General features: G+C 34.7%; 2 protein-coding genes and 1 long non-coding RNA gene across 6 annotated transcripts; 1 reads left to right on the forward strand and 2 right to left on the reverse strand.

Annotated features, from left to right (window-relative positions):
* Positions 1-372: 372 nt before the first annotated feature.
* LOC113740276 (uncharacterized) lies at positions 373-2,686 on the reverse strand. Its single transcript, XM_027267840.2, has 5 exons — positions 2,530-2,686; positions 1,336-1,488; positions 1,124-1,233; positions 686-828; positions 373-591 (listed from the first exon to the last, which is right to left on the reverse strand). The coding sequence occupies exons 2-5, from the start codon at positions 1,472-1,474 to the stop codon at positions 549-551; spliced, it is 435 nt and encodes a 144-aa protein (XP_027123641.1). The 5' UTR covers positions 1,475-1,488; positions 2,530-2,686; the 3' UTR covers positions 373-548.
* A 1,776-nt stretch (positions 2,687-4,462) lies between these two features.
* On the forward strand, positions 4,463-8,255 carry LOC140005000 (uncharacterized). Its single transcript, XR_011812821.1, has 4 exons — positions 4,463-4,667; positions 6,840-6,919; positions 7,280-7,359; positions 8,105-8,255. It is a non-coding gene; the product is annotated as an uncharacterized lncRNA (long non-coding RNA).
* Positions 8,256-12,425: 4,170 nt separating this feature from the next.
* On the reverse strand, positions 12,426-15,673 carry LOC113739421 (nucleobase-ascorbate transporter 6-like). Of its 4 annotated transcripts, none has more exons than XM_072046269.1 (6): positions 15,554-15,673; positions 14,234-14,687; positions 13,459-13,700; positions 13,307-13,375; positions 13,046-13,219; positions 12,426-12,948 (listed from the first exon to the last, which is right to left on the reverse strand). In XM_072046269.1, exons 3-5 carry the CDS (start codon positions 13,580-13,582, stop codon positions 13,095-13,097), a joined length of 318 nt encoding a protein of 105 aa, XP_071902370.1. In that variant the 5' UTR covers positions 13,583-13,700; positions 14,234-14,687; positions 15,554-15,673; the 3' UTR covers positions 12,426-12,948; positions 13,046-13,094. The 4 variants fall into 4 exon arrangements, 3 of the variants coding, with proteins under 3 accessions (XP_071902370.1, XP_071902371.1, XP_071902372.1); XM_072046270.1 differs by having other exon boundaries at positions 14,234-14,615; positions 15,554-15,670; XR_011813213.1 differs by lacking the exon at positions 13,307-13,375.

Raw genomic sequence — 15,673 nt, forward strand, 5'->3', positions numbered from 1 at the left:
TGCTGTTTTATCCCTTTTTGGTCAAAGGAGACTTCGATACTTCAATACTGCTTCCAGGAGAAAGAGCCACACATTTGAGCCAAGCTGAGTGAATGGAACACTGGTTCATGGCAGCTGATGACTGCCCTATTCATCTAAAACATGCTATCTAGAGGTTTCTCACCTTCTCATTGATTAAACTGATTACCCTCTGCTCATTATTCACCCAGGTGCTTCTGCACAAGAGAGAGATTGAGCAAATGCCCTGTCCCTGGCCCTACAGAAGTTGGGCTAGAGGATATTTGTTATTAAGCATAACTGATTTCACAACTGGATCCAAACAGCTTCACCAAGAAATATATCTTATACGAAGACAACTTGGAGATGAATGTATACACAAAACATTTACTCTGCAATAAACCGCAAAGATCCATTACACAAGTTGAAAAGCATAATCAAACAGTGATGTTCAAAGCCTGATATCATTGCTGAACTTAGTATCAGATAGTCACAATGACATTTACATCGGTAAAGCCACCTTTAGAAACTCCATCAAACTCTGAAATGCCTTAGTTTTTCCTCCCCTCACACAAGATAATGTGGTATCCATGTCTGCAATATGTGCAAGATAAGTTTCAGATGATTTTGGAGTCATAAAGTCAGATTCACAAGGGTAAGAAAGGAAACCATGAAAAAACAAACTCACGTTGATTTGAATGGTGCACTTGTAGCTCCAATAGTTGTGCTGAAAGCAACATCCTGAAACGGACCAGCCATCTTACCACGTGGAAACCATCCTAGATCCCCGCCTTTTTTGCCAGATGGACATTCTGAATATTCTGCTGCTAGCTGAAGAATTCAAAGGAAAGTGAATGATTTTGTCCAATATTTTTAAGTTGTCCAAATCTGATGCACTTCATTAGAAATGATAGATATAAGTAACTTGCTGGGAAGAAAACAGTAACACTTTGTTATCAGTTTCGATAGAACCCCTTTTGCTTGCAGCGTACAGACCACAGAGAACTGTTTATTTATTTATATATTTTTGCTTTGCAGGACAGAAGGCTCACAAGGCAAAGATACAAATTCCCCCAACAATTATGAATGAAAGCATACAATACATACGAGATGTGAATAATTTCACCTTAGCAAACTCAGCAGGGGGAACCTTTTCTCCATTGTTGAGCCAGCCATCTTGCAGCTTCTTGTAGGCTTCATTGATCTTCCCTTGCTTCTCACATAAGATATGCCTAGCTGGTAGAAAAAGAAAAGGAGCAACAAATAAGTCATGATTCAATGCATGCAGCCATTGAAAGTTGAAAAATATGTGAAAATGTGGCAAGGTGAAGGATAGACCTTTAACATATGTGCAAGTCCCAAGGCCATCAGATTTTCCACCTTTTCCTTTGCCCTTGGAAGCACCATCATCACTCCCGCCAGCAGCCTGTTTGCCTTTGCCCTTTCCTGAATCTTTAGGCTTGGAATCCTTACCCATAACTCGATATGATACTAGATGTTACAGGAAGGAATGCATAGTTTTAAAGTACATTAATATGATTTTAGAATAGCCAATGAAATACCACAAATGTCAGCGACAAATATGAATTCAGGTAAAACAAAATAGATAATCATCTTCTCGAAAAAAGCAAAGACAACAAAACTCTCCAAGGTTTATCTGCATTTATTCATATACAGTTAGCGAAAGTAACATGGAAGCACTGAACTAGAAACTTAAAATCTTAAATATACATCTGTCCATGGAAGTAAGTATCCGAGGCCATGGAAGCAATATTCCTAACATACAATTTTATGCATTAAAAGTCCAGATAGACTTCCACTCAAAATATGATTATGGTGAGCTGGAAAATCATAAGTCCTGTAAAAGCAAAAGAAAATTTAACAAAAAATTGAAAAAAAAAAAGGACAACAAGGCAAGCAAATTTTGCCCTTTCTAACAAATGCACCCGAAAAGATCTGTACAAAAAGGGCTACACTCAAAAGCTTATTTTCAACCCAAAAAGGAATGAACCAAAAACAAAAAAAGGACAAGAAAGTAAGCAAAAGTTGCTGTTTCTAATTATGCGCCCACAAAAATCTGTATAAAAATGGCTATACACATATAACACACTTCTCAAACAACTACAAAATTTCATCAGCTAAACCATACCTAATCCTGGTAATAAATACTTGAAACTAAAATATAACTCATGTAAATTTACTAAATCTTGCAACAATAAAATTCAAACAAATAATACTTCTACCACAACAATTTTAATTACTACGTCAAAATTTTTTAAAATAACTAAAGTATGGCGACTTTCCATTAATCCTAATTAATAATAAGTAATTCTATGTTCAATTTTGCCATCTTCAAGTTGTACTATATTAAGCCATGGCAAGCTATCCGATTATCCAAATTTCTCCCCACCATAATATGAAAATTCAAGAGCAGAAAGAAGAAACCCAAATCAATAAAGAGTAGATTTACACTAGAATTACTTTGGAACATCAAAATATGGACTTTTGAGAAATGGATTTCAGGAATTTTACCTTTGTTTCTTTTTCCCGTTGTGAAAAGATGAGAACCGAAGAACAGGCTGTGTCAGCAGCTGCTACGAATTGACCATCTTTTTTCTGCGTATTTAACGCCTTGGAAAGGGATAAATTTACAAACCTTCCCCAAGGTTTGTGAAAATCTCACCTTGCCCCAACCAACTTTTCATGATTACACTTATCTCCCCCACATTGTGGTTTTCTTAACGTATTCACCGTGCAATTGATTTGTTGTTAAAGCTTGACTTTCAAGCCAAAATCACCTAAAAAGTTCCATAGGACACCCGATAGACAGAACGTAAAATAATATAGAAGACAAAAGGCATATGAATGCTTCTCCCGAAATTCCTAACTAGAGATTAACAGTTTTTTTTTTTGTTTAAATTGTAACCAACAACGCACCTAGTCCATAGCATAGCCTTTTGAATTAATAAGAGATATGTATGAAATGCATATATTTTGCTCTTTTTGTAAATAATGGAATTTTTTGAGTTAGTCCACTTTTCTCTCTAATGGTATCATTAATATATATTGCCCATTTTGAAAACGGAATGCAATCCGATATACGATCTTCTGTAGATACAATGTTATATAAAAATATTCATGTCAGATTCATTTTCTGTAAATAGAATGCTCTCCAAATTCTTTTGTTAATCTTTCTATATAAGAAAGAAACTATCATTTTAGGTGAAAAAGCTCCTGTATTGGAAGTTCAAGCCCTATCACTTGACAACATTATTTCACTTAACAATCATTAATTTGGTTTTAACTAGTGTTGTTGAAAGTCACGATAGGCGTGTATAATTCATTTATCATACCAAAAAGGTAGGATAACCTAGTAAACCAAGCACGTACAATTTGTTTAATTTAAGAGAAGTTTTCTCTATTTTTATTTTTTTTCCCTTTGCCTCTTGGAAAGGTTTTCTCTTTTGTTTTTCCCCACAACAAAAGCTTGTTTCATAATTGGGATATCCACAGAGTGTTTCATTTTTAGACTGAAAAGTGACGGAAACCCTTCCAAGTTGTTTCATTCCTTTATCAAACTAAATCAAAATGTGATTCGCAAAGGGCAAATAACTTCTTTAATCATTTGAGAAGCATCTCCAACCGCAAGCAAATCTTGTACTACAAAAAATAGAAGATCTGCCCATCTTACTCTTTTCAAGCTATTCTGTGAGGACCTGAAAATTCTCTTATTTTTATCGTAATTTATTGATTTATTTAATTATTTATTCACCTGTTTTCTCCGAATAATTTATTTCAATCATTTTAAATCCATTTGTATGGAACAACGTCTCCCTTATGTTTTTAAAACGTTTCGTTAGAAAAATTTATTTTTCGAAAACTCGTTTAATGAGGAATAACGAGTACATGCTTTTCGAGGCGAAATTCGATTCGAGAGTGCTATAATTTTGGAGAATTAAGAATGATCAATAGTAGACTAAGAAAAGTTAATTGAGAGATTAGATATGAGTGAGTAAAAATTAAGCTTATATCGTGCACGCGTTGAAAGATTCTTGAAAGTCGCGCCAGTACAAACTAATTGGAGATTTGAGAACTCACATGTTAGTCTTAAAATAAGTATTTTTATGATAAATTACTCTAGTATTAATTAGTTATATCATCGTTACAAGAATTTCTTAGAAATTACGCTTTATCGCGCGCGAGTCGGAAGTTCGCGTTTTCACGCGCGTGACTAATTGAAGGACTTTAGAAAATTATTTTTAGACTGCTAAGAGTAAATAATAATAGTGTTAAACGAAATACATTAAAGGTTTAGTGCACAAGTGAAATAAATCCGAGAGAAAACGAGCACGAAACGCCCGCGTACGCGTACTATTCAAAGTTGACTTTTATGCCAAATTTAAACCACCAACTACCAAGCTTCTAAGAGAAGTTTCACCATCAGATTTTTCCACTCTCTCTCTCACCCCTTGCTGGCCGAAACTCCAAAGGAAGAAGAAGAGCAAAACCCTTCATCATCTCACTTCATTTCTTGCACCTTTTCACTCCAAATTTATCACACAAACTCACAACAACTTGGAGACTCACTTGGACTAGGAAGAGAGCATCTTTCTCACGGTTTCTTGAAGCTCTTAGTCACCCAAAATTTCTGGTTTGTCATCATCTAAGAGGTAGTAATCATCTAACCTTTTAAACTTGGTTCTAGTGAGTTAAATTTGACTTGGAAGCTTATAGCTTCATGTGGTATCTTTATTTGGTTGAAAATCATTTGAGTGGGCTCTATAAAATCCCACAATGGACATGTTGGACTGATATGATGATTATGGGTGTTATTTATGTTGATTAAGTGTTAAACAAGTAGATATAAGTTAAAAGAGTGGAAGGAAAATCAAAGGAAAGTTGAAGCTAAGAAGGGCCAAATTCTGCCCTGTTCTTGCCGAGCCCTTGGTTCAATTTTTTTGTGATCAAATGACCTTGAATTTGATGTAGATATGTTGTATAGGATGTGTGGAAAGTTTTCACCAAAAATCACTTGATTTGGTTGGGTAAAAGTTGGAATTTCGAAAATCTTCAAATCTGGAAAACGGGTGACAGGGGTTCTCTGGCAGTAAACTTTGAACGATCATAACTCTTTGCTCAAATGTCAAAATCAAGTGTCGTTAGTGGCATTTGAAACTATACATCCATATTTTCTAACAGTGTATCATGCAGATTTTAATTCTAAGTGAGTCATCTGTAGTGACTAATCAAATTCGACTGCTCTGTTCTGCCAGTGCAACTGAGAAAATTGTGGAAGCTGCAAATTCTGGCTCCATTTTCTCTTAATTGAAAACTGAATTTCAAAACAACTCCTCTGATTAAATGTAGCCTTTTGAATGTAGTTTTGAATGCCACCAACCATGCTCAATTTCAAGTTGAATTGAATGAGATGTGATCAAATTACCGAACTGCACCAGTGATGGGAAACCCTAGTTTTGGCTAGCCGAATGGCCTAACTTGACTTGGGAGTTGTTGTTTTGCAAATTTTGATGTCAATCACCTACCAAATGTATATTGGATTTTTTTTTAAGACTTTTGTTTCATAAATGAGTCAGAATTGAGTTGATTTCATTGGGCAAAATGTTTGAAAAGAAAGAAGAAAGCAAAAGACAGATTGGTCATGGGATTTTCTTGAACTTTGGTAGTTTTGTTCACTACCTTCCCGTGTGAATTTTCAAATGAAATTTGGTAGAGGAGTAGTCCTCATATTGAAGTTAAATTGTACCAATTTTGGTGTCAATCTAAGACCATTTCGATATACCAATGATGTCTCAAAGTTGCTTTTCGAATCTGGAAAACTTTTCCTTTTCTCTTGGCCGAATGGTCAAATCTAATTTGGGAAGTTATATTTCAAAAACCTTGATGTCAATTACTTCTAAATTACTTATTGATGTTTATGGAACATTGGTTTCAATATTTGAATTAATTGAGATTGATTGTGTGGAACAAAGCTTTTAAAAGGGAAAGAAATGTGAGAAGGCAGATTTGTTTTGAAAATTTCGTAAACTTCAATCATTTTGTTAACTGTCATTCCACGTGAGTTTTTGCGTAAAATTTAGTAGAGATATAGTTCATATATGAAAGATTTAATGTACCGAATTTGGTGTATTTTCAATGCCATTTCGATGGCCAAATAATACTTCAAAGATAGCCTTTCAAATCTGGAAAATGACTGAACGATTTATAAAATGCGACCAACTTTGTGCTGCTATATCTCAATGCTCAAAACTCTGATTTTAGTTCTGTTTGTTGTGTTTTAAACCTTGGTTGGAATTCTAATTGAGATACAAATTTCAGAGGCTAGTTCACTTTCTGTGAATTTTGCCGAATTTCCAAAATTTACCGAAAACTAAGGCTGAAACTGTCTTGGGAGTCCAAGTCAGCCCCTTTAAGCCGAAATTTGAGTCTCTTCCATTTGAAATCTTAGAAAAGTGTCTTCTAATAACTTTTAGTACTTTGGAACTAGTTTCCAACGGTATCAAGTTTTCCAATTTTAGACCTACGGAATGTGAGATATGATTTTTCAAAGATTGCACCTTAAATCTGAAATTTTTGAACTTAAAGGAAACTAAGTTTTTCAAACTCTTCATTACCCTTTGATATTAAATGACCATTTTAGACTTGATCTCTTGAAGGAAAACAGTTTTTCCTTGTAATATTAAACACCAATTTAGAACCTCAATTTACGAATAATTAGGGCTCTTTTCAAGATATTTTCTTAAGTATTGTACAAGGGTACAATCTTCTCCAATAGCTAGGGGTTTTTAAGTGGTAACACGTAATAGCCAATTATTTTTGCCCAGGCACTCAAGGGGACCTTCAAGAGGACCTCACAGCGGACGCTTAAACACTTAATTGTGCACCACTCTCTTATTTTGACTAGGTGAGTGTCAAGTGCATGTTTTGTTTCCAACGGTATCAAGTTTTCCAATTTTAGACCTACGGAATGTGAGATATGATTTTTCAAAGATTGCACCTTAAATCTGAAATTTTTGAATTTAAAGGAAACTAAGTTTTTCAAACTCTTCATTACCCTTTGATATTAAATGACCATTTTAGACTTGATCTCTTGAAGGAAAACAGTTTTTCCTTGTAATATTAAACACCAATTTAGAACCTCGATTTACGAATAATTAGGGTTCTTTTCAAGATATTTTCTTAAGTATTGTACAAGGGTACAATCTTCTCTAATAGTTAGGGGTTTTTAAGTGGTAACACGTAATAGCCAATTATTTTTGCCCAGGCACTCAAGGGGACCTTCAAGAGGACCTCACAGCGGACGCTTAAACACTTAATTGTGCACCACTCTCTTATTTTGACTAGGTGAGTGTCAAGTGCATGTTTTGTTGCAATTATGTGAATTACTTCTTATGGACTGAAAATTTATAACTGCTGAGTCGAGTGTGTATTTTATCGCACTCATTCTTATTTAACTGAATCAAAATTTAATTGCCTGAATTGAATTGAATTACCTGAACTGAATTATATGTTATGGCTGCATATGTCGTTGGAGTGGATCTCCTCGATCTTTAACTGAACTGTGTACATATTGTTGGAGTGAATCTTCTCGATACACAACTAAACTGGGGGACGCCCAAACTGGGGGACGCCCAAACTCATCGGCCGACTTTGCTACTTGATCCAGTAAGGGCTTGGTCGGGAAGTTTGATGAGCCCTGAGAAAAACTAAAAGCTTGATCTATTGTAGAGATCATGCTTGGCCTACTCATATAGTAGTGTCTTTATAGAAGTTCGGGCCCAGTCGGGTATGTATAGTGGACGGAGAACGGGTAAGTGGAGTTTCTATGGACCAAATACCGACCCGGCCGACGGAGTGTCATCGCGGGGAGGTAATTGATCGAGCATTGGCAAAGCAGTGAAAATTAGCTCTTGAGAGTTTCCATATCCTTGAATTGTTTCTGTTTACTTTTCTCACTCGAATTGTTAATTACTTGAATATTACTGTTTTACTTGCTAAATTGTGATTGCTACTTGAACTATATGCCTGCATGTGTGTTTCTTGGCCTCATGAGCAATCGTTCACCTCGTAGATTTGTTTTCCTTAACAGGTGGATTGGAAGATTTTGGAAAAGCCGACTAGGTTATACTTTTGATTGGAATCTTGGTTGTAAATGTTTAGTTGACTTTTAATGGTTGTATCTTAGAACTTGATGTATCTTTTGAGAACATGATATAAGATTTGGATATTCAGTTAAGGAAGTGACTTTCCTTCATTTTAGACTTGTATTATTTGGTATGTATCATTAAATTTGAATTGAATTGTTTCGAGTCCTGGCAAGAACTGGGCAGGCATCCCGCAGATACTCTTGGGTTCGCCCTTAGGAGAAGTGGGGGTGTCACATATTCTCTCATCATTACTTCATCAACTTCCATTGAGAAAACCTGCATGCAGGGCAATTGACTGGCCAATAAAGCTCATAGGAAGCTATAACCATATGGTGACTCGTAGTACTATCTTTTTACTTTAATTCAATATTCAAAGCAAAAAACTACCAAGAATCTACATTTTTAGGTATGCCAAGACCTTTTAGTATTAAGTAACCCGATTTCAATCTTCAGCAATCCCCTGATGCAGAAGCCAGCAAGATTAAGAATGAATATCTTGGCAACCCAAAGAGCTTATAAATGGACCCTCAAAATTTTTTCAAGGAAAAAGCCCTTTTGATTCAACTTGTAGCTGATTTGCTAAGAGCTAACCCAACCAGCTACAAGAGAGCACACGAGCTCTACATGTAAGCATGGCCACGGTTCGAGAACTGCTTGTTCTGGTTCTTCAAAGAGGTAGAACCAGAACTGCACCATCTAAGATGGTTCTGGTTCTGGTTCCTTATAGTTCTGATTTCGGTTCTTTATGGTTCTGGTTCCGGTTCCGTGTGGTTGTATACAATTTTATTTAATTTCTTATCCTTATCAATTTTAATACGAATATAACAATATATTTAAAATTTCAAATAGAATGTAAAAAAATAAATACAAGATAAAGATCATATTTTAATTTTATTATTATTCTACAAGGTACGAAGTAATAAATAGATAATACAAATTTATGAAAAGTACGTTACATTGTCAAATTTAAAAATACATTGCACTATCAAATGGAAAAGAAAATACATGATTTTTTCATTGAAATTGAGATGAAATATCAAAACAAACATTAATTATTTAATCATCTTCATTGCTTGCGACGACACTAGAATCAGTTATATAATTGAATTCTTCTTCTTCACATTTTCCAATTTCTTGTTATTTATATTCTGCTCTAGTTCAATCATCCATGCATGCTTGAATTTCTAGTGATTCTGGGCTTAATCTCGACCTTGTCTCATCCAAAATGCTTCCACCGGCACTAAAAGCTTGTTCCACCACTACTGTTGATGTTGGAGTTGCTAAAATTTGCCTAGCAATAAGGGAGAGGATAGGATAATTCTCTGATTTTCGCTTCCACCAGCCAAGGTCTTTAAACTATTTAGTTAAGCTCCTATCATCATGCCCTTAATTTGGTAGTTAAATTTAAATATGACTCAAGTTCCGCATTAGTATTAAGTGAACTCTTTTGTCGTTTTGACCATTCAAGAAGTATTTTATCACCAATTTTGACAGCCCTTTTAACACTATTATCAGTGTTACTAGAGGGTTCCAAAATACTAGTAGGAAATCGATCACCATAAGTAATAAAAAATTCATTATATAAAGAACAAATAAGCTCTTTAACTTCAAACACTTTTTTATTAACATCGTGGGCATAATTTTCATTACCATATATTTGTTCATAATATGATGACAAATACTCATGCAAACCATCTAATCTAACACGAGGATCAAAAACAGAAGTAACTAAATATATATGTGGAATATGTTCATAATAGTTAGTCCATTTCCTAAACATTTCCCTAATAGGTTGTTTTAGAAAATCATCATTTTTAGCTTCATTTAGACAACTAACAATATTACAGGCCTCGGTAAGGATAAATGAGTGGTAGGATAATATAAACCGGACAAAGTATAAGTAGCATCATTAAAAACTGATAAAATTTCTAAAATTTTATTACAAACAATCCAATTATTTCCATGCATCATTAGTTCGGTCATGTTAGTTGCAAAAAATGCACATAATAATTCACTATAATTGTGTGATTCTTTGAGTAATTCAAATGTTGAATTCCAACGAGTAGGAACATCTCTTGAAAATCTTTTTGGATTTTTTCCATTGGCCTTACAAAAAGTACTCCGCTCTTTCATTAATTTAGGGTGTGCCCATAAATAAGAAATTGCTTTTCTAATAGGTTTTATATGATTTTCAAGTGCTCGTAAACCATCTTGTACAGCTAAATTTAAAATATGGCATGCACATCTAATATGAAAAAATTTACCACCTAATCCGGGTTGGCAAAGATCTCGTAACTCTCCAATAGAAGCAGTATTTGCGGATGCATTATCAAAACCAATTGAAATTTTTTTTTTACATAGACCATATTCTCCCAAAATAATACTAATCATTTTAAAAATATTTAGAGTATTGTGAGATTCATAAAAAATACGAAAAGCTAGCACTCTTTTTTGTATATTCCACTCATTATCAATCCAATGACAAGTTATGGCCATATAAGAATGTACTTGCCAATGGTCACTCCAAATATCGGGACATATAGATACACGACTATCTAAATTTGAGAATAATTGAATTAACTCTTTTTTCCCTTGATTATAAATATTTTAAAGTGTTCGTCTAAGAGTGGTTCTAGGAACATTTTTAAATTGAGGATTTAAAGCATTTTGACAATATTTCTTAAAACCCAACTTTTCACCAAAACTAAATGATAAATGTTCAATAGCTATCATTTTTGCAAATTCATTCCTATGTCTTTCTTCACTAAATCGAAATAGAGAAAGGTTAGAAGTAGCAAACCCGGTAATTTATGTTTGTTTGTTGTCGATTCCAAATTCTTGAGGATGAAACTTTCTCAAATGCTTGTGATACTTTCCATAGCCATCTCCCACTTTGTATTGATAACTTTTTTGACAATAATTGCACTTTGCTTGACTTTTGCCATTGACGTCAACTTCTTTGGTGAAGATTTCGGATTTAGGAGTTTTGCTTCCACTTCTTTCCTCGGCTTCAATTGTTTGACCTTCAAGGATGGTTATCATGTATTGACTTTCTTGAGTTGAACAATCATCAATGTTGAAAACTTCATTTGAAGGAATATTGCAAAAAAAAATATTTTTTTGCTTGCTTGATTTTGAAGATGAGCTGCTACCATCAAACTTGCCATTTGATAGCAAATAAGCAAAAAAAAAATTGTAAGTAATAATTTAATACTTACAAATTATAATGATAGACGTTAGATGAATAGAAAGAATTAAGTAATTAGTAAAATATATAGAAAATGAAAGGGAGCAAAATAGAATAAAAGTGGAAAAATTAGGGAGTAGATGAAGAAATTGAGAGTAGTTTAGAGATGGAAGAGAGAAGATTGATTTTGGTGTCGTAGAAAATGAAATTTCAAGTCCTATTTATAGGACAAAATGAAATTGGAAATTTGGAACGTTGTAATTCGAACGTTGAAACTTGGAAATGAAAATGGAAATTGGAACGTTGTAATCAGCAAGGGCCAATGGCTATTAATTTTCGGATGGGGCCAACGGCTATTAATTGGAATTTGGAACGTTGGAACTTGGAAATGGAATTGCATTTTGCTATAAGACTATCAGTGAGGTTTTGTCCAAGCCAGTCAGGCTAGTCAACAATTAAATAAGAAAATAAACGATGGTAGGCTTTCAGTCCAAGACTCCAAACAACCAAGTTTTATACCATTTATGGGCTTTTAGTTTCAAACCAATGGCTTTTCATTTGATCTTTTAAACTTTCTTAAAACCCATGGAAAAGAAGGCCCATAAAATTTAAACTTTCTTAAAATCTATTAAACACAACTAATTTTTTTCGAGTTATCTCACTACTTATATTAATTATTTTTTAACGGTCCTAAAACCGGCGATTCTGGCTCTGGTTTTATTTTTTAGAGAACCAAAATCGAAACATTTATCCAAAATTCTATCACGGTTTTGATTCCGGTTCTGATCCGGTTCTCGGTTTCAAATGGAACCATGGCCATGCCTATCTACATGGATGTGTAGAGTCTTCAGTTATGCTAGGTTTTGAGTATCCTAGAGTTTTGAAAACATATTTCACAGATTTGTAATTACATTAGTTTGCCTTAAACCAGTTCTCTCAACAGCGTAATCCAGGGAATGACAAGAAACTAAATCCCATGTACAAAGGACCAAAGCTCTACTGTACAAAAGCTTAGGCCTCCAACAATCAGATTATGTAGACCAGAAGCTGAAAGTTGGGAGAGAGGAAACGAAAGATGATTCCAGGCAAAAAAATATGACTTCCACCTGTATTTCAATTCCGTGTTGCCACAAAATTTGATTCACAGAAAGGAAACTAATAAACAAATGCTCTAGGCTTTAGATGGTGATACTATTTACACTTCTTTAGCATGTAAAAAAGATGCAAATTGAAGAACAATTTTGTAGCGGAGCAGCGCTACTTCCAGCTTCTCAGAGCTAATGAGGGATCAAAAGCTTAGTTACTACTGACGTCTTTAATCTTGCGTGAGCAACTCAAACAGACGGGTACTATTGGTTTAGATGGAAAGTAAGGGAATAAAATTCCTCGCTTCTTGTGTTTGTTTTGAAGGATTTGAACTTGTCCTGCCAGCGCTTACCTCTTTCCTTATCTGAGCATCGTTCTTGTGGAGCGTGTCATCCAGCAAATAAGCCATCTCCCCGGCAACAAAAGCTTCCGATGGAAAGGGACATTGACCAGGTCATTAAGCTGCAGAGCATGGAAGAACATAGCCTTTCTCTTGCAAGCTTTATATTTTGACTACAATTTATCAAAAATTTAAACATTCTAAATTAACTACAAAAGGAATTCAAAAATATCAGAAAAAGGCATTCTGTAGTGAATATCAACAATGTACCCATCTTCTGTTGCTGTGAACTGGACCATATCATCAGATAGCTGTGTTGTCATTGAAATGCCAGGGCACAGACAAGCCCAAGAAGATTGAGAAGCCTAGTATGGAGAAGCCTAGTATGGACTTTGATTCTGGAGCTGTTCAGGTTGCAGAACTGAAGAAAACTTACTGCTGAACCTGCAAAAACGTGGTGAACAAGAATCCATTACAAAATCAGCATCTAAGAATGTAGTCCTAGCTTGCCACAGGTTAGTACAGACATACCCACATAAGCAAAGAAAATGCAGTACAGAGCAGGTGCTGGAATTGAAGCAATGTCTGCTCCAAATTTTCCTGCAAGTCATTCTAATTTTAATACAAAAATGTATTCACGAAGGGGTAAACTAAATTTTGCAAATTCAGATGCCAAAACAAACCTAAAATAGAAAACAAAAGTATGAATTCAGAAGAAATCTGAACCACTCTTTGACTTCCAACACAATTCAACGCTAGAAAGCCAGCATTCTCACTGAGTAAGCCAAATAATCCAGTTTCATCCATAAGACATCTGCTCAATTAAATATTGCTGTAGAGAACTAGCAGAAATGAACACTGCTTAGACCGAGACAGAAGATCCATTTTCAGTCCCAAACACTCCAGACCATAAGATGCCAATACCCTAAAATTTAGGAAAACATGGTGAAAGAATGAATAAAGCTAAACCCGGAAAAAAAAATGCAATTTAGACATTCTAGAATAAACAGAGAGAATTCATATGAGAAGGAACATATGATCAGATGCCATAATCCTAAGAGTTTTTGTTAAAAGATGAATACAAGAGTAACGTTTTTCCTTATTCCTTTTGCTTCTAGTTTTGGTTCATAAGCAAATAAATTGACAGCAAGGAAGAGATGCCAGGAACTGAAGTACAATTCCAGAAAAAGATGAATCACGCTTTCTATTACCTTGCTCAACTCTAAAAATCTCAGATGTACTGGGCAGCCTTTATCATATACGTATGATTGACAACCACAATCACAATGTAGGCCATTTCAGAAAGCTAAGAATACAGATCTTATAAAACTGGAAAAGGGATCCATACAATGAGCTTTTCTTTGTTCTAACTGATTAGCACTCAAGTAGATCTCCTGTTCTTGAGCAAAAGTTTATTTTGTCAAACAAAAACCAAAATTGCAAAGACATCAGCAGTACCTCCTATTGTGATCTGAACTACTGGTGGCATTAAGCCACAAGAAAGTTCAGGAGCAGGAAATTTTCGACGTGGGCCTTTGCGTGAAGTTCATACTGGAAACTACAAGACAGAACACATTTTAGGCTGCATTTTTCTTTCATATCTGCTGTCTTTTCCTGCAGCCTACCAGTGCATTTATTGGAGTGTCTAGATATGCTGGTGCAACATATAGGCCACCATCTATTCTCAGCAGGGGTGTCAGTTGGCAGGTAAAGTAGCCATTTGAATTTCCTCTTATTTGCAATGTACATCAGATAACACAACTTCTTGTTTTTACTTGAACTCTTCCCAAACATGACATCTTTGCAAGCTCTCTGTTGAGCAGGTTGCTTGAGTACCACTCTTAACATGCATATATATCTCACATCAGAGAATTGTAGTTGTACAATTTGTGGTAGCTGAACCACATTACCCCTTAAAGAGAAAAGTAAAGAAAAGGTAAAGATAGGAACTTCAATTTATTGGAGCTGAACATAGTCAGCTCCAAAGATGAAAGACAGACAGGGTGGTGGATACATCATTGCACTTCATTCTTTTGTGACAAATTCACTATCTTTTCGAGTAACAATTGTTTGTTTATACTCATACAACTGTAGAACTACCCTATGAAGAATGTTCTTCGACTTCTGAAAACAATGTTCGAGTGTGTTACAGAAGCTACTTTCCATCATTTATCCAGATTAAAGGCAAAAATCCATTTTCTCCAGTAAAAGAACTTAATTAGTATTTAAGTGCATATTATAAAAGAGTAATAAAAGGAGAAGTTAGGATTCTAAAAATAGAACTAGAAATGATCATAGGAGAAGCAATCAGCAGCAAACACATGATAGAATAATATGTATAAAAATGGCTATACAAATACTGTACACTTCTCAAACTACTGGAAAATTTCATCAGTTAATCCATACCTAACCCTGGTAATAAATACTTGATATAACTCATGTAAAGTTACTAAATCTTGGAACAATAAAATTCGAACAAATAATACTTCTACCACAACAATTTAAGTTACTACGTACAAATTTTTAAAACAAGTATGGCGACTATCCATTAACCGTCATCAGCAACAAAGTAATTCTATGTTGAAATTTGCCATCTTCTAATAGCATTATATTAAAGCCATGATAAGCTATCCAAATATCTCCCCACGCCCCACCAAAATATGAAAGTTCACAAGCAGGAAGAACAAAACCCAAATGAATAAAGAGCAGATTTACTCTGGAATTAATAAAGAACAATCAAAAAATGAAATTTTAAGAGAAGCGTTTCCGGAATTTTACCTTAGAATTTGATGTTTTTTCTTGTGATGAACATTGAACAGACTGGAACTGAAGTGAAGCACAGCCGAGAAGACTGCAAAGGGGAGGCTCTGCCTCTGTCAGCAGCTATTGAAAATTTGC

The sequence above is a fragment of the Coffea arabica genome, chromosome 4c (genome assembly GCF_036785885.1).
Source record: "Coffea arabica cultivar ET-39 chromosome 4c, Coffea Arabica ET-39 HiFi, whole genome shotgun sequence".
NCBI classification, from domain to species: domain Eukaryota; kingdom Viridiplantae; phylum Streptophyta; class Magnoliopsida; order Gentianales; family Rubiaceae; genus Coffea; species Coffea arabica.